The 22,991-nt window shown below is 39.9% G+C and overlaps 1 protein-coding gene across 2 annotated transcripts in view; it reads left to right on the top strand.

Moving 5' to 3' along the window:
* The first annotated feature begins 411 nt into the window (after positions 1-411).
* Positions 412-22,991, top strand: part of marco (macrophage receptor with collagenous structure) — a 167,863-nt gene continuing 145,283 nt past the window's right edge. Inside the window, exons 1-15 of one of the 2 annotated variants that reach the window (XM_079880603.1) lie at positions 412-578; positions 786-887; positions 1,622-1,731; positions 1,888-1,975; positions 2,600-2,644; positions 3,785-3,838; positions 4,080-4,178; positions 4,265-4,309; positions 4,454-4,534; positions 4,776-4,838; positions 5,608-5,703; positions 5,787-5,831; positions 5,916-5,969; positions 6,710-6,874; positions 6,980-7,106. In XM_079880603.1, coding sequence (XP_079736729.1) covers positions 461-578; positions 786-887; positions 1,622-1,731; positions 1,888-1,975; positions 2,600-2,644; positions 3,785-3,838; positions 4,080-4,178; positions 4,265-4,309; positions 4,454-4,534; positions 4,776-4,838; positions 5,608-5,703; positions 5,787-5,831; positions 5,916-5,969; positions 6,710-6,874; positions 6,980-7,106 — 1,292 coding nt within the window. In that variant the 5' untranslated portion in view covers positions 412-460. The remainder of the gene's footprint in view (positions 579-785; positions 888-1,621; positions 1,732-1,887; positions 1,976-2,599; positions 2,645-3,784; positions 3,839-4,079; positions 4,179-4,264; positions 4,310-4,453; positions 4,535-4,775; positions 4,839-5,607; positions 5,704-5,786; positions 5,832-5,915; positions 5,970-6,709; positions 6,875-6,979; positions 7,107-22,991) is intronic. The other variant, XM_079880602.1, reaches the window with a different exon arrangement.

The following is a 22,991-nucleotide window of genomic DNA, read 5'->3' on the forward strand; positions in this document are numbered from 1 at the left end:
ACATTTTTGTCAAATTTATCTGACTTCTGGGGCTAAACCTGACCCCAGATGATAGCTAAAAGTCACTATTATATTATAATAGTAGTAGTAGTAATATTAGTAGTAATAATGTGATCACTATATATAATTTGTTTAATTTAAAACAGCTGTTTTCTTTGTGAATATATTGTAAAGTGTAATTTATTCCTGTGATCAAAGCTGAATTTTCTGCATCATTACTCCAGTCTTCAGCAAAAGCAGTTTATGCTTAACCTGCTACTGTAGCCAACACAGCACAACACAACACAACAAAACTTCCTTTTTCTTGACAAACTCATTGGAACAATTTCCGTTGCATCTCTTTTGTCAGATGACTTATGTTTCGATGAGCCAGCATATGTTTTTTTTTTTTTTTTTATTGGTTTTGTTTTTTAAACTGTCACCCAGGCTGTGTAGAGGTCAGTGTGTGGTGGAGTGACTGATGGAGACAGAAGTGGACACCATCGAAGGGCAGGCCTCTGTATTCAGCCAGGAAAACCCTCTTTATGGCAACAACATGAAGCTCTTTGAGGCCGAGTGCTACGACTTCCAGCACAGCGGTGAGTCTGGAATGGAATGTTTCATTCTGATCAATCATGACATTCAGTGCTCTGATATTTCATAATATTGATTGACTGTTGTTGGTCATGGAAAGCTATGTATTGTAACTTAAAATAGTGCTAATCCCTCATATCATATCACTTATAATGGACTTATGAAATCAGTTTTCTGTAGTTTAATCAAGAGTTCTGCATTGTTTGTTACAGAGCTGACACCAAGGAAACCAGCGAAGAAACGTCACTGTATTCCTGTCCTCATAGTGTTTCTCCTGCTGCTGATTGCACTGAATTCTGTGCTGGCCTATAAAGGTAAGATGGAACTGAAATAAATTCACATTTAAAAAGTATAATTTTATAAATGTCCTTGCATTATATACAAAATGTCAAACCAAGTGGCATTGATTTTAAACCAAGCAAGTTTTAGGGTTTAAATAATTACATTATAAATAAACTGATAGTTAATGTGATTTCTACACCTGTGGTTTCTCTGAGATGACTCTGACTTAAAAATTGCGCTAATAATCACCAAAACACCAGCTGATTAAAACCTATTGAGCAAAAATTATGAAGAAAAGGAAATGTATTGAAGAGAAAAGCTATATTCCTTTACAGATGTCACCGATAGGTTGTTGTATAATGCAATGAAATTTGTATATTTTTAGTTGTAGCCTTAAGGTGCAGTCACATTCACCATTGCTTGGCGAAATTTCATGGGCAAAACTCATTCTAACAGGAATCCGTGCGATCGGGTGCAAAAAAATCCCCTATGCAGATTTCACTGATTTTCAAGATGGTCAGTTGAATTCACCACACTGACCAATAGAAAGCTGCTTGGTTTGAAAGTGAATTCTGTGTGAGCTGAGCTTTATACATCGCTCTACTATTAACAATAACTGACCATTTTTATCTAATGTGATTGCACCTTACAGTAAGTGTCCAACACTTTTTGTGAACATGAATATTTCACGGCATCATGTAAGCTATCACCTTGTTTCTGTTGTTCCATGATTTAATCTGCTTTGTATGATGTGTATTGTATGCAGTCTTCACTCTGGAGGCTTGGGTTCACACTCACTGTACATCAGCTGAAACCAGATCAGAGGAACTCCAGTCTGCTGAAGGATTCAAGCTGGGCAGCTCCAGCTCAGATGAGGTTTATACACACACTTCACACCATCATTCATGTTGTGCCATACAAACACATACTCGTATTAGGCCTGTTTTGAGTGTGTCAGAGCTGAAGGGGGGTGTGTGTGTGTGTGTGTGTGTGTGTGTGTGTGTGTGTGTGTGTGTGTGTGTGTGTTAACAGGAGTGTCTGTCCGATCTGTGTGGGAACGATGGGACTCTAGAAAAACTGAGGACTCAACTAAACCAACTCAACGTTAGTGCACATAGAGGTACACAACTTTGTCTTTGGTACACACAAGAGAAATCCTATTGGTTGACCAGGTACTATTTTGAGAATCTGCCATGATTTCAATCATTAAATGGGTCATGAAATGCATTTTCAGATCTATACATTATATTTACTGCCTTTAACAACTACAGTATGTATTAACATTTAAATTAATAATTTGATACAATGCACTTATTGTGCACATGCTTTAACACTGTACTTATGTTTAAAACATACCTGCATGTAATTACAGCTGTTATTCATTTCTGTAATTACATCTACAATGACTCTGTTGACCTTCTCTTACCCCTTAACCCTACCCATACTACCAAACCTGTCCTAACCTCACCTGTATCACCTCAATAGCAGCACAAGTGTTTTGGATAGTCGTTACATCATGAATGAGGAGATTTCAAATCTTGTCGTTTCATAAGGGTGGAAAACAAAAACACATATTTAACTAATATTAAAGGTTTGAAAGTTGCAGTATGATTTTATTGTTTATGTGGAAATATCCAAAACATTTAGATTTTCCATTTCATGACCCATTTAAAGCATTTTGTCTGGAGACACCATAGGTGTGTCTCACAGAATTAAAGTTATTGTTTTCCTTTATATTTCATAGTCATGGTTTGTCCGCCTGGTCCACCTGGAACACCTGGATTACAAGGTAACTGTGTACTGTGACAATGCCTTGAAAATATTGTCACTCAGTCACCTTCTCACTCTAACATTAGTAGATTGCAATATTTAGGCAATAACTAATAAGGGAGATAATCGTGACTTATTTGCCCAAAGCTTGGCTACAACTATCAGCGTGAGGCATCAGCTTGAACAATTCAAAGCGTTTAAAATTCAGTAAAACAACTTATTAAAAGTTATTTGAACAAATCATTTAAAATCTAGCTGTTTTTTGAGGGATGTTAGCAGACTACGCTAATGTAACTATTCCTACTCGCACCACTCCGAACGGGATTCGTCAACTAGGGCGCTTAAAGCCAAAGCCCCTTGAAGTTTTACCTGCACAGCTCTTACTAGCTGGCATCCAGTACACAGAACACCCTGAACGTCACTCCACTCCGGGTCACGGCACCAATGTAACGGGTCCTACTCGCACCTCTCCGAACAGGATTCGAACCATCGTCAACTAGGGCGCTTAAAACCACTGCCTCTTGTGCATCTCTTAAGGTTCACCTGCACAGCTCTTACTAGCTGGCCTTACTAATGGGATTCAAACCATCATCAACCGGCATGGGAAGACAGAGGAGTGAGGTTTTACCTGCACAGCTCTTCCTAGCTGGCCTCCAGTACACACCGCCCTGAACGTTTCTCCCCTCCGGGTCACGGCACCAATGCAACCGGTCCTAGTCGCACAGCTCCTAACGGGATTCAAACCATCATCAACCGGCATGGGAAGGCAGAGGAGTGAGGTTTTACCTGCACAGCTCTTCCTAGCTAGAATCCAGAAGGATACCAAACATCTGTGAGGCACCCAAAATCTCTGAGATCCTGTCCCCAGTTTAAAGGGGTGAAAATTGGCTAATTTTCATCTCTTCTATTGAAAGCAGCAGCAGATCTCAGTGACCAGAATAGAGCCGATCACTTTCCACATGTTCCTTCACAATCTGTGTGGTTTTAGTGCTCCCTGCTGGTCAAAACAGACATAAACACTGAACTGAACTAAAGCTGTCATTTGACCTTTGATGACTTCCATCCTTTTTTCCAACAGATGCATGTGAATAGTATTTTGTCATTGTTATGTCATGCTTTGAGCAGTCAGTTTTTATACTCCAGCTGTGCTCTGTATTAGGTTCTCCTGGAATACCAGGGTACCCAGGACAGAAAGGAGGCCTTGGCTCACCAGGTTAGTGTATTTTTGTATATCTGTATGAGTTTGTATGCATACTGTATGTGTATGGGTGTGAGTACTCTTGAGAAGCATGTGTGAGTATTGTGCTCTTCATTTTTCACCAGTTTTAACGAGCTGCATAGGCTTAGGAAATAATTGTACGTTAGTAATGCTAAAGCATTCACTTTTTTGGTGTACACAAAGAAAATGCTGCAAAACAATGAACATTAATTGAAAATGATTGTATTTATTTCAGGGAGGGTAGGTGAGCCTGGAGCTCCAGGTGAAAAAGGACAGAGAGGAGACCCAGGTCTCGCAGGCGTAAAGGGAATGGTTGGCGCTCCGGGTGCACCTGGTAATCGCCTCCTTACTTTCACACACGTCTCATCCCAGTATAGCAGATCCACATCTCTCCCTGACTGTATTTATTTCTGTCTCCAGGTGTTTCAGGCTTAAAGGGGGATCCAGGAGAGAGAGGAATACAAGGTGCCTGATTATTATGATGAAAGGCCACCTTAATAATTCATACTGCAATAAAACAGAAAATATGTGTTGTGGAATGCCTTGCACATTTTTCCATGCTGTAAGAGTTTTATACTGCTCTAATGACTACTGCTCTGTGCACACAAGGTTTACCTGGGAATGACGGTCGTCCAGGTGCCGATGGAAAGAATGGTTTGGCAGGAACACCAGGGGCCCGTGGAAATCCAGGTACTTCTTGAAAGATAAATCTGACCCGAATGATTTGATAGTTTGTTTATAGCTGCTAATTACTACTACTGATAGAAAATAAGATTTTTTACAGTGTAGTGCAGTTGTGCAAAAGTACAACCACACCGCAAAACCACTGATGCTTTCCTTATTAAACACCACTAAAACTAAATCTCAGTCAAAGCCACACTTTGTTCTGCATTTTGTCACTTTTTGATACCTTGAAATCTCTCTTCCTCAGGGCCTAAAGGAGACCAAGGTCCCAGTGGCGAGCGAGGAGGGCAGGGACCTCCAGGTGTAAGCGGTAAGAAACCTTTTGGAAAGAAACAATACAACACTACTTAAAGGTATTTAGCAGTGACATTGTCAGGCTTTTTTATTTACAACAAAATAATCTAATTGCATGGTCCAGATGTAATATAACAATATAACAATGACGTTTACAGTGGATTTATAAATTAATTAAAAACATAAAAAAGCAAAACACACCTGATTCAATTATTTGTTCTTCGTTCTCTAGAAGTAGAGTTTAAAAAACTTGCTGTATTTTTGTGTAGTTAATTAAGAGAAGGTACACTGCCATCTTGCTCCGACAAAAGAGATTTACCAAAAACTTACCAACTCGTAAATTTCCCCAGAGGACTTGAACTTACCAGTAGCCAGACTTATGACAAATGACATAAAAATCTGGTGTACTTTGATTTATCTGAAATAGCTGATACCAAAATATCGGAGAAAGCTTATTGCACAGCAGTTTCATTCCAGAATCTATTATACGGCAAACACAAAAGTACTCAAAAGTAAAAAGGAAAACATATGTGTTGACTTTCAAAGATAATACGTTTTTTCAAAAACTACAGATTCTTTCACAGACAGTATTTACCTTCAAGTCACTAAACTCTACCACAAATTGGCAACTTCATTAAATACAGAGATTATAGTTCTTCCTCACAAGTGCTCATTGTATCATCCTGGTACCTTGTAAATGTGACTGTTTTCAGGCAGAATGGTGCACCCATGAAGTTTCATAATTCCTCATTTGGGCCCTAACCTGTGGTTGATTGGTCTTTTAGGGCCTCCTGGTCCACAGGGACCTCCTGGCCTGCGAGGACCACCTGGAGATAAAGGCTCGCCTGGACCAAAGGGAGACAGTGGCCTTGGCCTTCAAGGTATTGTAGGAGTGCTAAGAACATATGCACATAAAAGTGATATATGCTGTTGCCAATAATTTTGGGTAAATAATTGTTTTCAGGGCCCCCAGGACAACAGGGGGTAAAGGGAGATCAAGGTGTGCCAGGTAAATAAAGACAAACATGAAAACAGATGATAAACATCGGGTTTATATCATTCAGTCGTCATCTGAGTTCGATGTTGTATGTAGGTGTCCCAGGATCTCGGGGTCTGAATGGAGTAAAGGGCAGTAAAGGGGATTCAGGTGGGTTTATTAAAAAGTTTATTAATGACAAGAAGGCAACATTCATCTGTGTCTGTTTCTTGACTTTCTTCCTTTCCTCTTACCCTATTCTCTCCCAGGGCAAAAGGGGAATCAAGGTATGTTGTGGCATATTTTGTGTGTATCCACGATATCTGTGAGTGCACAGCAGTTATGTGATTATTAACCTGTTTTGCAAGTGAATTGATTGTATGTACATGTATGATGGTCTTAAACAGGTCTGAAGGGTGAGAAGGGTGATGTAGGACCCAAGGGTGGTGTGCCTGGTAATTTCCATAAATACAGATCCATCTCTCTGTACTACTGTGTGTCACTAGCTATGTTTCCATCCAAAGTTGCAGATTTAACTTGTGCGCAAAATTGCTTAAAACATTTGCGAATAAAGCAACGTTTCCATCCCATGTGTTCAAGAGAGCAAAATCATCACTTCCTGGGAAATTGATAATAAAAAATAACAACATTATCCGCCGCGTAAGTTTTTATGCATTTTTTAGAATTTATGCACATCTTGGTGATTCCATCCAGCGTTTTTTATGCAATAACCCAAAATTTGCATTAAAATAGGTGGATGAAAACATAGCTAGTGTTAACGTTTATTAAATTCTCAGAGATTCTTGTATTGTTGTTGCTGTTGTTTTTTTATCTACTCTACAAAATAACAGTCACTTTAGCATGACATATGAATGCCTGAACATGTTTCATATATGTGTATTTGTCTTTAGCTGTGGTTCGTTTAGTGGGAAGCTCCACCCGTGGAAGACTCGAGGTGCTGTATAATGGTGTCTGGGGAACGGTGTGTGATGACAGCTTTGACACTGTGGATGGGTTGGTGGTGTGTAGGATGTTGGGCTTCCAGAGGGCCATCCAGGTGTTCACGGCCCCTGCAGGTGATGTATCTGTCTATGCTTAAGGGGTTTTAGTTAACGGTTCATGGTATACAGGCTATAGTTTCCAAAACCCACTCAGAACGGTCTGCTGTGTATCTCCTGCAGGAACTGGAAAAATCTTGCTGGATGAGTTGAGATGTACCGGGACTGAGAGGAGCATTTTTGACTGTCCACATGGAGGAATTGAAGTTCACAACTGTAACCACGCTGAAGATGTGGGAGTTAGCTGTGCCTGAATAAAAAGAGGAAAAATTTTCACACCAAGAACTAATTTTGTCTGTGTTCTTGTGATTTTTAGAAAGGCAGTTCTCCTTACACAGATGCAGTTAATCAGATTAACTATTTTCCACTAATGTTTGAAAGTGTTTCATCATATGAAACCAAATTCTTTTTGTCAAATGTTAAAAAAAAGTGTGCATGGTGTCATCAAGGCAGCATTCATGCATTATTTTTTAAATGGGACTTGTGTGTGCGCAAATATTTGTTGTCTTTGTACAATATGAATGTATAAACAAACTCCTATCCTAAATCCTAAAACTGTCCTAACTCATAACACTTATACACAGCAAAATAAAGGGCTTACAGTAAAATAGCTTTTGACTCTAAAATGTGTCTTGTTTATGTACCTGTTCACTCAGGCCTTGTCCAAACTAATAGGTTTTCGTTTGAAAACACATCTTTTTCTCTCCGTTTTGGCCTTACGTCCACACTGAGACGGCGTTTTAATTAATGAAAACAAAGCTTTTTGAAAACACTCTCCAAAGTGGATAAATCTGAAAACGCTGTTGTAGTGTGGACTGTCAAAACAGGTATTTAAAAATAGATATTCATGTTACCAGTATTGTGGCTGTTATGTGCTGTTCACTTTCACACTGTTGTTAAAATATGTTACTTTGCACACATTTCATATCACAGTCATGCAAAGATTACAGAAAATGCACTCACATTTGCTGTCCTGTGAGAAAACATGAGAGCAATTGCGTTTTAGACCAAACAAATAATGGTGAGTGAGTGCGAACTGGACGCATCAGAAAATGCTGAGATATTTTGCTAAATAAAATGACCCTGCCAAAAGAATTGTGCGATAACTTTATTATTTATTATTTTCCATCTGTATCATCTCATTGAGCTTTTGTGAGGTTTTATGCATGCGCAGTAAAGGTGAATTTATCGTCTTCAGGCGTTTTCCAAGAATCCCAACAAACCCAATCGCATTTCTCTCACGATCCTTCTTTAACTAGCACTGTCCTGAATTTTGGATCTAAGAGACACTAAGCTACGATTATCATTCAGCTCCTGTTCTCCTCTCCAGGGAGTTCCTCTCCAGTCCTCTCTCTCTCTCACGGTGTCTGTCTGGCCCCTCATTAGCCGTGGGACCCTGGGTAAAGAAGACTGGGTTTGGGAGTGAGGTCCTCTGAAGGGCTAAGATGGTGCAGTAATAAATAAATGATCCAGTCGGTGACAGTAATAATAATGAGAGAGGAAGGGATACGGTAGCATTTATAAAGAGCTCCGGTCCACTGGGAGCAAGAGGCTCTGTGCTCTTTTATACTGAAGCCCAATCTGAGAACTGATCAACACCAGAGTGTGTCACTTACAGACAATAATTACCACAACACACTTACAATGGGAGCATTCAAGGATATACACCTCATGGACTTCAATGCATGAATCGCTAAAATTATTGACTATATTTTGAGACAAATGTCTTGTTAATGATTTTCAGTTTTCAGTTAGTGAGGGAAGGCATAAAAAAGCTATTTAAACAAAGCGCTAGTTGACTAAATGCCACTTAAAATCAAGGAGATACAAAAATCTGATACAAAAAATACTTTTTCAGGTACTGGACAAGAGATATTATCATGAATAATATATGAGCGGACCTTTATTTATTTCTATTAAATGTTTTACTCTTATTTTTCATTGACAATAATTTAATTGTATGTATTTTTCATGTTTATGCCAAAATTCTTAATTATCATTCATAGTAGTAGTAGTAGTAGCGCTGTCTATGTGTTATTGTTTAAGACTAATTAAATACATTTTACATTGTTACATTTCTTTATAAGGCAAGTACTGCAAGAACTGCATTAAAATGATGGATAAGACCACAACAAGCAACACACACAAGCAGCAAATCCTGTTTATCCGTCAAATTCATTTAGCCTATAAATTAAAACTCAACAGGTATGAAATATGATCAGTGAGTGAAAAAAAAAAAAAAAAAATGAAGTTCCTAAACGCAAGTTAGGGAGGAGTGAGCCCATCTAATCTTTCAATCAACAGCCTGAGTATATAAGCAGCCGCTTACCTCTCTCTAGCATCAAGCTGTTCCAGTATCCCTCCACCTCCCCAAACTCCACCTTCATCTCCGGTACCTTGCCCTTCAATTATCATATCCTACATTTAGCCACTGGGGGGTATATCAGAGCTCGAGTTGAAGCTGCTTCATCGAGCCCCTCTTCAGTGGACAGCAAGCCAAATAAGTTTAACCTAATATCTGAAAGATTTTATGGGCAAGCAAACTCGTTAAACATAAATGAGAAGATGAACACTTCACCGCTTCAGGTTAGCAGGGACATTTATTTATTATTCAAAATGCACATTTGGAAATAGGAATTTTATAGGAAGATCTCAGCCGGTTCAATATAATTCAGAAAAATATCCAAGGTACTTCTTCCAGCTTAAAAGAGTTAAAAAATGTATTTAACATCATGGCTAGCACAATAGAAACATTAAAAATGGCAGAAACGCTTCACACTAATGCATTTCAGCCATCAGCCTTCCTCACAGTGTGTCAGGGACTAAATGAGTCGCTGCTGTAGATGTAATCAGTTACTCAGTAGAACTGGGAAAAACTGGGGCTGCGTCCCAAATCGCGTACTTGCTTGAGTACATCTGCTGCCTTTAAAATCATTCAGATGAAGGAATCTCAGGAGATAGGAAGTAGATATAATATTGTTACCCATTACAAAGTATAATGACATGCATCAAACAAAAAAGCAAAAAGAGTAAAAAAAAAAAAGAAAATAATAATAATTCATGCAAAAAAAAAAATATTCATGTAAACACAGAGCATATGATTCATTGTGTTTTAATCAACTGACAGTCCTAAAACATAGTAATAATCTGTGTCTCATGAGTAACTGTCTGTATGGAGGTGCGCTGAATGGAGCGGCATTCACTACAAAGAGCCGTAGTTAACTGACAAGCTGAGCCATATCGCATTAATATCGTGGACGTATCGCCAGCGATAATTAATGCGATATGGCTCAGCTTGTCAGTTACCTACGGCTCTTTGTAGTGAATGCCGCTCCATCTGAAAGCAGGTGATGGCGATTTACTACTAATCAAGGAACCGGCTTTACTGAAGAGATGCGCCTAACAATGTCATGAGATATATCGCCCAACCCTAGAATGCTGTTAAAATGCCTGAGCCGTACAAGTAGAACGAGGAAGTAGTTGTGCAAGCTGGTCATTAACAACTTGTGCAACAGGAATAGGAAAGCATTTTAATTATTTATAAAAAAAAAAAAAAGTTATTCTAGAGAGTAAATGAGGAAGTACAATTGCTGAGGTTTCTGTAAAAGTAGCAGATGTGTGTTTGTAAGTGGGAGTGTGTGTACGCATGTGTTGTAAACAACACCGCAATATAGAGAAACTGCTGACCAGATCCAGCAGAGCTGAGTGTTCATGCCCGGTGTCCAGGATATCAACTAACTATTCATACGCGTTATTTTTCTTCTGGTGGACATCTGGTGGCCTGGCTCCGCCCTCCGACGTACTTTCGCTCAATTTTCATTTTTCTTCAGTACTCCGTCTGGGTTTGCGGTATATTCATGGGTTTTCTCCGGCCAAATTTTTACCGGTCCAATCAGTGAAGAGAGGGAGTGGCTGAGAACGATGACGTTGAGGTTGTGCACTAGTTTGAGTTGTAGGGTTACGTCACGAGCTCACGACCAAACGTTAGCGATTGGTTAAGGCAGATCCAGAGAAACTCTGGGCAGATCCAATAGTTTTAAACTTCAACAGTATACCCGACTTTAAGGTTAAGTTAACGCTTGTCAATGGAGAGTGGTGTTGGAACCTTTATTCCTTCATCGAAGCAAGACCAGGAGACTTGGGATGTATCTTTTAAGCAGAAGAGATTTATTCTTCCAAATCTATAGTTAATCAAGTCTGACTAAGGGAACATTTTCTTACAATTTATATACATTTAGGGGCAGGAACCAAAACTTTGTGACGAGACAGGTTTAGGAACCTGTTCTAGACTGAGAGTGTTGCCAATCCTAATCCACTCAGCATATCTATTCAAATGCTGAGACTCGAGTACAGGACTGGCAGGACTCTCTTGCTAAAACACAAGCTCCAAGAGCCATTAAGAGTTTCAGTAATCTTACAAATACAGAAAACAGGACTGGCCGGAGTCTCAGAAACTCTGATAATCATCATTTATACATAACCTTAACATGCTAAATTCAATGTAAACCTAAATTAAACAAATACAAATGAAATGTACGAGAGTCTGGTAGGACCAGGCTAGATATCTGGTGGATCACTTCTGAAAATTCCAGCACAGCACTACAACAACCATAATGAAATGAGCCTTCACAATAGATAATGCTTTACAAGAACTCTGTTAGAGAGCTACATAGGCTATGGCTGTTTATCTGTTCAATAAAATACCTTACTGACCTGGTAATACAAATAAACGCCATCTCCGCATCACTTTTACTGTTCCTAACTGAAGAAATAGACAAAAGAAATGCTGTCTTCAGTGTGAGAAGTGTCTAAGTGTGTAAGCCCCTCCCCTCGAACGCAGATGAGCCAATGGCAGTTGAGTATCAGTTGCACTGCGAATGAAACATTGGAAGATCCGAAGCTTTCATCGGTTTGATGGTGTTTATGCTACAAAAAATGGTAAAACACCAATCCCAATGAAGACGAAACCGTTAATTTTCCACCAAGAACTGGAGAAATTACAAGACTGACTCCACCTCGCATGAAACTGGGTCCATTTCCCTGGACTGACACCATTGAGAGAACCTTTCCCACTAGCAGCATTAGATGGGGCTTGCAGTGTTGTCAGACCTGCTTCTCCAAGAGCTCTGGAAGACTCCCGTCTAACGGCCAGACATGTAGATTGTACCTCCCTGGATCTGGTGCCAGATCTGACTTGGGCCTTCAAGATCCCCACTTTGGCCAGAACCGCTGGTAGATGTAGTAGAGGAGGAAATGCATAGTAGTAGAGGTGGCCATTTGCTTGCTAGAGCATCCACCCCGAGGGACACTATTGAATGACAATGTGCTCTAAACAAGTTTATAAAACGGATAGTTCCAGTCCTTGATTCTGATTGATTGAATCGCGTTCGAAGCCGTTGTAAATTACTCAACAAACACACACACACCTGTGACCGCGTTACATTAGTGTTACTGCGCAACTGCCATTTGTGAAGTTTTGTTGCTGCATGTGTTGCTTGGCAACATCTTTGGAACTATATTGCTTGGCGGAGGAATAAATGTGCTATCACGTTATAGATTTTGTTGCTGGTGTTTATTTTATGAATAAAATAAATATTAAAATGAATCTTTTTTATGGAGTAACCGTTATAAAAGCAATAAGCCACTTGAAGCCGTGTTTTACAGTGAATTTAGATCAGCTAAGGGGGTTTAAGGCACGACGGCTTCGAGGGGCTTATTGCTTTAGTTTGACCCTGCATGATTCATTGCGTGTTATGGTGCCTTCACACTGTCGTTGCTGTTTACCATTGTGTGTTTGATAAAAGCTCAGCAAACGGAGGCGCACATGAAACTGCCTGGTGGCCCGTCAAACTGACGTGGTCAAATGGGGTCAGAAGTTGTCTGATGTGGTTTCTTGGGGGTCTGTTGAGGTCTGATGGGGTCTGAAGTCATCTGATATGGTCTGTCTGAATTTGTATTGATCTGTCTGAGTTGGTCTGATTTTCTATCCGTCTAACAGTAAAAACTTCATATAACTACATATAACTTATCGCTGCAAATGTGATTATAGGCCAGAGAATAATCTGAGTGCTCATTTTGACTGACGGGGTCGTAAAAATTCTGTCATAATCTCTTACCGTCATTTTAATTTTAACTTAATAATTAATTTAATTTTTCATATTTTAATGATAATAAGACATTTAATAGGCTCTGTTTTTATTCACATTTTCATTATTTTTATTTTTTTTCCACAAACTTACAGGACAAGCATATAGGCTATGAAGAGAAAGTTGAACAGAGGCTGGGTCACTTTTCAGGTTTCATCATGAATGTTTGTCCAATAAATCGCAGTAAGCTTTGTGCTTTGTATCTGCTTTCAAATTCTGTCCATTTTATCACAAAATTCAAACAATACCGTTTTGGCGCTCTTTAATGTGGCGCGAGAGATCACTAGCGCCTCAGTTCAAGCGAAGTGCGAGTGAACGCGACCCTCCCTTCCTCTTTACTACAGAACGAAATAAACATGAATGAACATCAGAAAATACGTTGAAAGATACAGTCCAACTTACCGAAATCCGTATCATGTCTCTCATGTAACTGCTCAATCAGTGTTTCAACCGCAGAAAGACATCAATAAAATATAGACTGTATAAAAACAGCTTAGTAAACAATGTAACTCAGAAAAGCCATTAACTTTATAGTCAGCAAGAGCGCACTCGCCACCAAGTGGACAGGAGTGAGAATTACAGTTACAAGTTACAATCGTATCATTATCCTCAGTGCATCTGTCAAAATGAGATTGATTTCAGATTTTGCCATTCAGTGAAAAAGAAAAAAAAATCATTTGAAAAAAAAAAAAATTCCGGTTAACGCGACATCTGCTATAGGCACCTTCATCTGGTGTGTGACGGACATCAGCAAAAAATGTTCAGAAAGACTAACCTTTACCAGCCGCATCCCATTAAAGTCTCCTTTCTCCTGAGCTAAATGTATGACAATAATACGCTTCATGTCCTTGATGTGACCAATAACACATTTTGTTTTGTTTTCTATGGGAGCTGTGCAGTGAAATAAGAGCACAGTAAGTACGTGAACTGCTGTTTTGTGTCAGCTTTTACTAAATTGTGTATTTTAAAACTGTAATGTTGTATTGACGAATCAAAATTCAGGATCGGAACATCACTATATTCACTATATTTCAGCCTTTTTCAGTGCTCTTGTCCCATTACTGCTCTGCGAGAAGATTTTTTATTGACCTTTGTGACTAAATAGTATTAAGGCTTTGGATATGATCCTCTTTTCTAAAGTGTCATGTTGTCCTCTATAACACATGATATTGGGGAAGGAAGGTCTCATTTGGGCAGTGCTGTGTCCTTTGACCCAGAATCTGTTTTTCTTACGAAATATTATAAATTTAATTGTGCAAGTAATCATTTTTCTTACAGAGGGTTGCATGACTCTTCACTGTCATTTTTGTCAATGCTTGTACTTTTTACCTCTGTATATTCTACTGATAAAAGCCTGGTGTTTGTCTCTGTACTCTTGAGGCACTGCAGAACTAATGCAAATGTCAAAAAGTAGTTAATGTCAATGCAAAGAAAGACACCAAGCTCTTGTAGTTATTTTGATAATGCTGATATGTACAGCACCACTATCAATTTATTTGAAAGTTAGTGGAGTAAAAATTACACGTTACAACAATTTTGTAAATGAAAGTTTCATCACAAGTATTCATATTACAGTACGCTTTTATTCAGAAGGACTAACAAATGAGAATAATAAAAGAAGAAGTTATTAATCCAAGGGTGAAAACATGGCAAGCACAGCCATACAACATTTCAGCTGAGTGGATCAAAAGTGTAAATGCAGAACATTTCAAGTGCAACTAAATTAGTTGCTCAAATTTGTTATGTTCTTTAGATAGACAGACGAACACGAGCACCTGCTCCATCACATAACTTTATTAAACTGACTTCAGTAACAAAACATACACACGTGACTCTGGATGTCATTATATCAGATGACCACTAGATGTCCTCATAACCTCATATATGTATAACCTAATATGTAACATCCCCCTTCTTAAGTATATTCCTTTATACTGATGCATAGAACTTCTGCACAAATTTCTAAACACAACATTTGAGTTTCATTTACCAAACTTTCAGCATAACTGCAAAATTATTCAACACATTTTCACAAATGCATTTGTACTCATAAACTATTGCATATCCAACAATGCACATACATTGTGTTCACTCTCAGTCTTTGTATTTTTCAGGTATTTTTACAATTCTTCCAGACCTTGTACGGTGAACTTGCTCTTTCTCTACGCTTTCATTACCCTTTCTTTCATTTGAAATGTCCTTACTGTCAAGTGCATTGCTCTGTGATGCATCAACCGACTGCTGACTATCAGTATCCATGTCAACGCTTTTCTCAAATGTTGAAGAGTCTGTTTCTCTTGTTTTTCTTAAATGTCTGCGATTTCGTCTGAACAGCTTTCCATCAGGAGTCTTTACTATAAAAGAACATGGCTGTTCATGCTTTCCCAGAACAACAGCTGGCTTCCATGAATCTCCCTTTTGTATCCTTATTCCTTCTCCAGGTTGCAGATCAGGTAAGTATATTTAGCCATCCTGTCGTAGTACTGCTTCTGTTTCTTCTGTCACTGCTTAAGTTGCTCATGCACTTGTGACATTGTCTCCGTGGTAAGCAATGCAGATGATGTTGGTAGCTTCGTCCTGAGACGTCTCCCCATCAGTAATTGTGCAGGTGATAATCCTATCCCTTCCATTGGCGTGTTACGGTACTCCAGTAGTGCTATGTACGGATCACATTGACTACTCTGCGCTTTCTTTAAGAGATTTTTCACTGTTTGCACTGCTCTCTCGGCTTGTCCATCAGACTGTGCATAACCCGGACTTGAAGTCACATGCTTGAATCCCCATTCCTCTGCAAAACTTGAAAATTCAGCACTTGCCTACTGAGGTCCATTGTCAGATACTACTATATCTGCAATTCCATGTCTTGCAAAGATGGACTTCATTTCCCTGATGACTCCACAGCTTGTCATGTCCCTGAGTCGTTTTACCTCAATGTACTTTGAAAAGTAGTCCACGCATAACAGAAATGCTGAACCACTATGGTAAAAAATGTCTGTACCTATTTTTTCCCAAGGTCACCCTGGCACTTCATGTTGGAAAAATGGCTCTTTTTGATTGTTGTTCCTGTTTTCATTGCAGGTAGCACATCTGGATACTGCATCCTCAATTTGTGTCGACATACCTGGCCAGCACAAAATGTCTCTGCCTCTTGCCTTACATTTGACAATTACCAGGTGTGACTCATGTATTTTGTTTTTAACATAATTTAATAAACATAATTTTAATATCTGCTATGTATAGTTCCTTACCAGGTTTGTACATCACCTTCAGATTGTATCTCTGTAGTCATAGAAGCATTCTTTGTAATCTCATAGGAGCCTGATGCAGCGGCTTCTTAAATATACTCTCTAATGGCTTGTGATCACTTTCAATCGTGATTTCCTTTCCGTACACATACTGGTGAAATTTCTTACATCCATAATAATGGCTAACAACTCCTTTTCAATTTGCGCATATCTACGCTGACAGTCGTTCAGAGCTCTCGAGCCATAAGCCACTGGCCTTCCTTCTTGCAGAATCACAGCTCCTATTCCTTCTGAACTGGAATCTACCGACAATGTGACCGGTTTGCTCACATCAAAGAATTTCAAAGTAGGACTTTGAGTAACCAAATATTTTAGTTTTTCAAAACTTTGCTGTTGAGCATCCTCCCAGTGCCACTCTGTCTCTTTCTCCAGCAATTTCCTCAAAGGTGCACTTATGTCAGACATATTGGGAATGAACTTTGCCAGATATTGCACTACTCCAAGAAATCTTTGCAGTTCTTGCTTGCTTTGTGGTGGTGGAATTTCAGTCACTGCCCTTTTTCTTCATCTGGCTTAACTCCTTGAGCACTCAGTATGTGTCCTATGTATTTGCTCTCCGTTATTCTTATTTTGCACTTGTTCCTGTTGAGCTTTAAATGTTTTTTTCTTGCACATTCCAGCAGCTTTATTAGCCTTTCATCATGCTCTTGAATGGAGTCTCCCCACACCAGCAAGTCAACGATGATATTTACCACACCTTCCAGTCCTTCTATCATTTGTGCAATGGATCTCTGAAAGACTTCTGACGCTGAGTATATACCGAAAGGTAACCTAAGAAAACGATATCGCCCAATTGGCGTGTTTATTGTAACACTGTAATGAATTGCTGTAAAAATTACAGCATTATTTTACAGCAGCTGGCTGTTTTCTAATAATACAGCATATTGCTGTAAACTGCAATGCATTCTGGGGTCGCTAGGCGGTTTAATTCAAAATACAGAATATTGCTGTAAATTTCAAATCTTCAGAGGCATTGTGATCTTCAACGGTCGTGTCGTCGACTTTCGGGTAGCGCAAGAGGAGTGCTTCACAACTCTGTGGTAAGTGACATTTCAGTTTCTTATTTTTCATGTTTGGTAACTCGTAGACTATGAAGGTAACGTTATATTCGCGGTTCATATTGGTAACCCCGGATCACGCATCCTCCACCTCAGACCGCGGGGCGCGAATGAGCATTGCGCCGGGCTTCAGCAGCGCGGACGCGGTAGCTAGCACTTTACACATCTCACCCCGGCGCTACAGCGGCTATGGGCAGAACATCTATGGGCTCTTATTTTAAGAATTACATGCTTTAATGACAACAGTTGGTAGTCACACGAGCTTCGTGTTGATCAGCACACTTCGCCGTGATTATTTTATGGTGTAGTAGCCTAAATCAAATCAAAATCAAGTTATCTGTTAAAATGGGCGCCGAAATGAAAACGCCGTTGCTAAAGCCTTGCGTCAGACTCACGGAGGAGGTGTGTAATATAAATTCTGAATGATGCTGTAATAAGTTACCAGTTTTGTCGCACTTTTAATATGCCGGTGTAAAAATCCCTAGTTGGCTTACATTTCAGTACGAATGTGTTTTTTAGCTGTAGCCTACTCTGTGTGTGAAATTTGCTTATTGTTTGTTTGCAATGCTGTTGTTAACTTTATTTAAAATAAAGATTTCCTGCACTCTGAATACTAAAATATAGTTTAAATGTAAAAAGCTGAAAAATAAAAATGGTATAGTTAAAAATAACTATTGTCACGTTGTATTGTTTTAGGAGACAAGTGGACACTGGAAGGCCAAGTTGTGTGTGAGGAGGGCTTTCAGCACAGCTTCCTGTCTGGCCTTGCCATACTGTTCACAGCATATTACATATTCAATCAGGAGGAGGCAGTCTGTACCTTGGAGTTCATTCAAAGGTAATGATTGAATTCTTAACAACCTCAGTACCTGCATTTTACACATTCAATATCAGAACTTGCCTTTTATAGATATATTATCTGTTGAGGCCTTTAACACAATGTTTCTCAACTCGAGAAGGGAGATTTTTTGGGCGAATGATTTAGATGTCTCCCTCTTTAACACTAGCAAGCTAATGACTAATGAGTTAAATCAGGTGTTTTAATTAGTGGACATATAAAACTTCCTGGGAGGTCCTCATGACTGGAGTTGAGAAACACTGCTCTAATATATGGTCCAATTTGAAAAGCATGATTACAAGCCTCAAAAACTTAAAACCAATCTTAATTACATATTGTCTGTTTCCTGACCCTTAAAGCCTGGTTCACACGGCAGGATAATTAGGCCGATTTTAGCCCCGATTCACCCCTTCCGACAATCTTAAGGATGCTCCGATATCGTAAAATAATCTGATCAGATATTCCTGCCGTGTGTGGTGTGTTAAGACTGCTCTCGTCTGCTCGGAAGGACTTCGGGACCGCTCCGATCTCAAATCGGGGATATCCAACATGTTGGATTGTTTTGGCCCGATTTCTCCTCGTGTGTGGTGTCCCCCGCGACAAACGAGCACGCAGCCTGTGGACTGTGGCGTGTAGATTTTTTCTTTCATCCATTGGCTGCTCTATACTATAGTATTTTATCACGCTATTCATTCAAGTGCTAAACTATTCAAGCGCGATAAAACGCAAAAAAAGAACTTAAATCTGTACTGGCGGTGCGCTGTCTGTAAATCTCCTCTCTGTGTGATACACACACACACACACACACACAGAACTCATGCGCACAGAATGCCGCTTCAGACAGCGCGCTGCCGCATTGAGTTCTCTTTCACGCTTGAACGGACAAAAACACACAAAAGTATGCCAAAATGTTCACTTTGTCAAGTATCCTCGTAAGCACAGTATTAAATTACGTTTGATCTCGAGGGATTTTGCGAGATTTCCCGTCTGACATGGGAATGCTCGGAGTCAAATCTGTTTGTGTGTGATGTGTTGATTTTGCCGTGTGGCTGCGCACCACACACTGTACGACCAAAACTGTTAGACCCGTGATTTTTTATCGCCGTGTGTGGGGTCTCTCAGGTTTGGAAAATCGGCCGACAATTTTAAAATCGTCCCGTGTGAACCAGGCTTTAGGCGCTTTGTATGTATTAATCTGGAAAGAGGAACAAAGAAGTCAAGAGGAAAATTGCCATCTAAAACGACAGGGCAAATGGTACAGAAGAAACAGGTTGCAGTGAACCCACATGTTGCCACTCTGCCCAGCAAAGTGATGGATTATCAGTGGAATTTCTGAAATGTAAGTAGTACACACACACACAGATCTATTTTTCCTTTAATTGTAACCTTTTAATATTCTCTATCTGTCTCTAAAGCCCCTTTCACACAGCGTGATGATCCCGGCAAATTGCCGGGAAATTGCCAGAACACCTTCTGTGTGAACGCAAACACGACCCGGGATTGATGCCGGGATCGATGCCGGGTTGGGGACCTAGTAACATTGGCCTGCTCAGTCCCGGAACGCGCGCTGTGTGAACAAAAGCCGTAATAATGCCGCGTCGTAGTGATGACGCTGAAACCGGGATCGTTCGCCAGCTGTGAAACGGTACGTAATGCGCAAGTTTATGATCAAATCAGAGAAAAAAAATGCATAAGCATGGTTTCTCGAGAGAGAGAGAGAGAGATCGCAGCTCATAAGCAAACTTAAGACGCCGCTGAGACATTACAAGTCACATCGATGTCACGTGTCTTTACGGGATTTTTACGGGTTGTGTGTGAACGCACTCTCTGATTCTGGAAAATCACTGGCAGTGTGAATGAACCAAAATCAAACTAACCCGGGTCAAATCTCGGGTCACTTTATCCTTGTATTTTCCGGAATCTCTGTGTGAAAGGGGCTATGTATCTGTCATCCCTCTTTCTGTCTCTGACTGTATCATTATGTTTTGTAATATATCTAATATACTGTCCTCTTTGTTCTTTTCAATGTTTCTAGCCACTCTTTGCATCATGTGATGGAACAGCATTCTGGAGCTGAACTGTTCTTCATTTTTGATCAGAAGTTTGTTGGACTCACTTAGGGCCTTGTTGTTTGGACATTTTTGTCTGGTAATGAAGTGTAGAGCTTAGATCGGGCCCAACAAATCAAGCCCGACCCTACCCGAGCCCGAGCCCGTTGTGTCCGAGCCCGGCCCGGCCCGACACGTTCACTGTAATTATGAGCCCGAGCCCGATTTAAACCCGACCATTTTTAATATGTGGGCCGTTATAACCAGAGGCGGCGCCAGAATTTTTTTTTAACGCAGGTGCTGCTGTGCTAGATTATTTAGGCTGCTACAGGGGGGAGCTGCGCAGTTATATATATTATATAAATACTATTAATAAATGAGCAAAAATTGGCCACTCAATATTTAATATTCAAATATTTTAATTATCACAATTAAAGTTTTAATATTATTAAATTGAACAAGCACAACATTCAGCATTCAATCAAATATTCTTAAAGATTAATTATTATTAATAATGTTACTTCAACATATTGTTATTTTAACATAATATGTGTGTGAGCAACAAGCAAGATATGCATTTGTAAATTCGGTGACAGCGTGTGTTACGAGTTTAAAATGGTGTAAGTGACCGCGGCGCGGCACGCCGACGACTCCATCCATGTCATGATTATAGTGTCTGCTATGTTGCTTTTTATGTATTAAACTCCAGGCAATTGGTTGATGAAAAATGTATCAAAATTTAAGATACAATTTATACTAAACGAAATTCACTTTAAAGAAAAGCTTTCTTCAAAACAAAACTTAAACTTTAAACTAAATGTGCTTATATAATGGCTGAAACACGTAAGGCACTACAGACTCTCTTTTTGTACAAATTGCAGCACATTCATTTAATTCTGAATTTTGCACATGTTGAAAGGCATTTGTTTGTGGAAAGTAAAACATATCTGTAACATTTATCAAGTTCATAATTGTGCCTGCATTTATTAATTATTATCTTAATGAATAATGCGACAAGGAAGAAGCATGTAAACTGCGTTGTTTATTCAGAAATAATTGAATGGATCGTAAATAGATCTGAAATTCCGAATGAAGAAATGTAAAAAATAAAAATAAAAAATAAATCGTGAATAATGATAAACAGAAAATGATGGCCTAAGATAGGCCTACTACTTTAATATAATTAAACAATGTTTTAGAACATATAATATTTTTTAAACAAAATAAATATTTGTAAAGCCTATTATAAAACGTAGGCCTATAGTGCAAAAACACTGCTCCATTCTGGTAGCCTCCTGCTGTGTATGAGCCGAGCCTGTATGAAGTGTGAGAAATTGATTAGGCCAAGGCTGCCTGCTATATAATCATTATATAATACCATATTAATCACAAAGCTATAGCCTACTTACATGGTTCTACATGTTGTCATGCAAGAACAAGATTGCGTCCACAGTTTCTGGTTTCAGAGCGGTCCTCCTCTGCTCTATCGTTCGGCCAGCTGCGCTGAACACCCGCTCGCTGCTGCTGCTGCTTGCTGGAATGCAGAGGACGGATCTTGCCAGCCTGGCTAGTTTTGGGTACACCAATCCGTTCACTTTCCACCATTTCAGTAGGTCCCGGTCGTCATCCATGGCATGCTTCTGTGAATTGTACTTAGCCACCTCATCCTCATCTGGTTCGTTATCATCGTCTTGGTTCTCCCACTCAGCAAATTCGGAGTCTCTCCTGGGCCTGGCTGCTGGTGGTGTGAAGCCAGTACTGCTCATTGCACTGTCAGCCGCTGCAGCATCTTCCTCCACAGGCAAGAGTAGGGTGCGAACGTGGGTATGTACTTCAGCTATCTCTACAGGAGACATCATCCTCAATTTGTTGAATTTGGGCCAGAGGAAAAGAGCAACTTTGTGCAGCATGTTCACCTTGATTTTTTGCACAATGAACTCGGCATGTCTCTGGCGCACAAATGCTTGCTGCGGTGAGTCTGTGGGAGAGGGCTCGCAATGTCTCTTCAGTCTCTCAACCCAGAGGCAGACCAGGTTTATGGTTGCGTATTTGTCACCCTCCAACTCTCTCTGGGCATTATAGAATGGCTCCAAAAATGTGACCAGAAAGCTCAATAAGTCAGGTGCAATATTTTCGATGCGCTCAACCTCACCGCGGGTCTCCAGTTTCTCCCGTAGCTCTGAGTATATGTCTTGCACTGACTTGAGTGTGAGGTACACTGTGCTGAATCGCGTCTCCCCCATCTGTAGCACTGTCTTTGACAATTGCGCAACCAGGCCAGATTGTTTTAGATATCTTACAAGTCCTTTCGCAGCAGATATGGTCTCTCCTATATCCGGCGCGTTTTCGGACAGTGCGTCGGCATGCAGACCGTGGCGAAGGACAGTATTAATTAGGTGATCGAGACAAGAAAGCCTCCTATATGGTTCCAGGGCTTTGATTATGTTGCTGCCTTCATCTGTTACCCACACTATTCGGCTGAGGGAGCTAGGGTCGAGGCCAAATTTGTTGACCAGCAAGCACACTATCTCGCGTCTGATGTTTTTTCCCGTTTTAGCATCTTCCACGGGAAACATTGCGGTGGTGAGAGTTTTACCAACTAAATTATAGTCGTCGGTGATATAATGGCACGTTATTGCGATGTAACTGATCTTTTTGTAGTCATCAGTCCACATATCTGTGCTCATTGCTACGTCTCCATTCTTCAGAGCATCTTTGAGCGTCTGTGCCAGAATTTTCC

The sequence above is a fragment of the Squalius cephalus genome (assembly GCF_949319135.1).
Source record: "Squalius cephalus genome assembly, chromosome: 9".
Lineage (NCBI taxonomy): Eukaryota > Metazoa > Chordata > Actinopteri > Cypriniformes > Leuciscidae > Squalius > Squalius cephalus.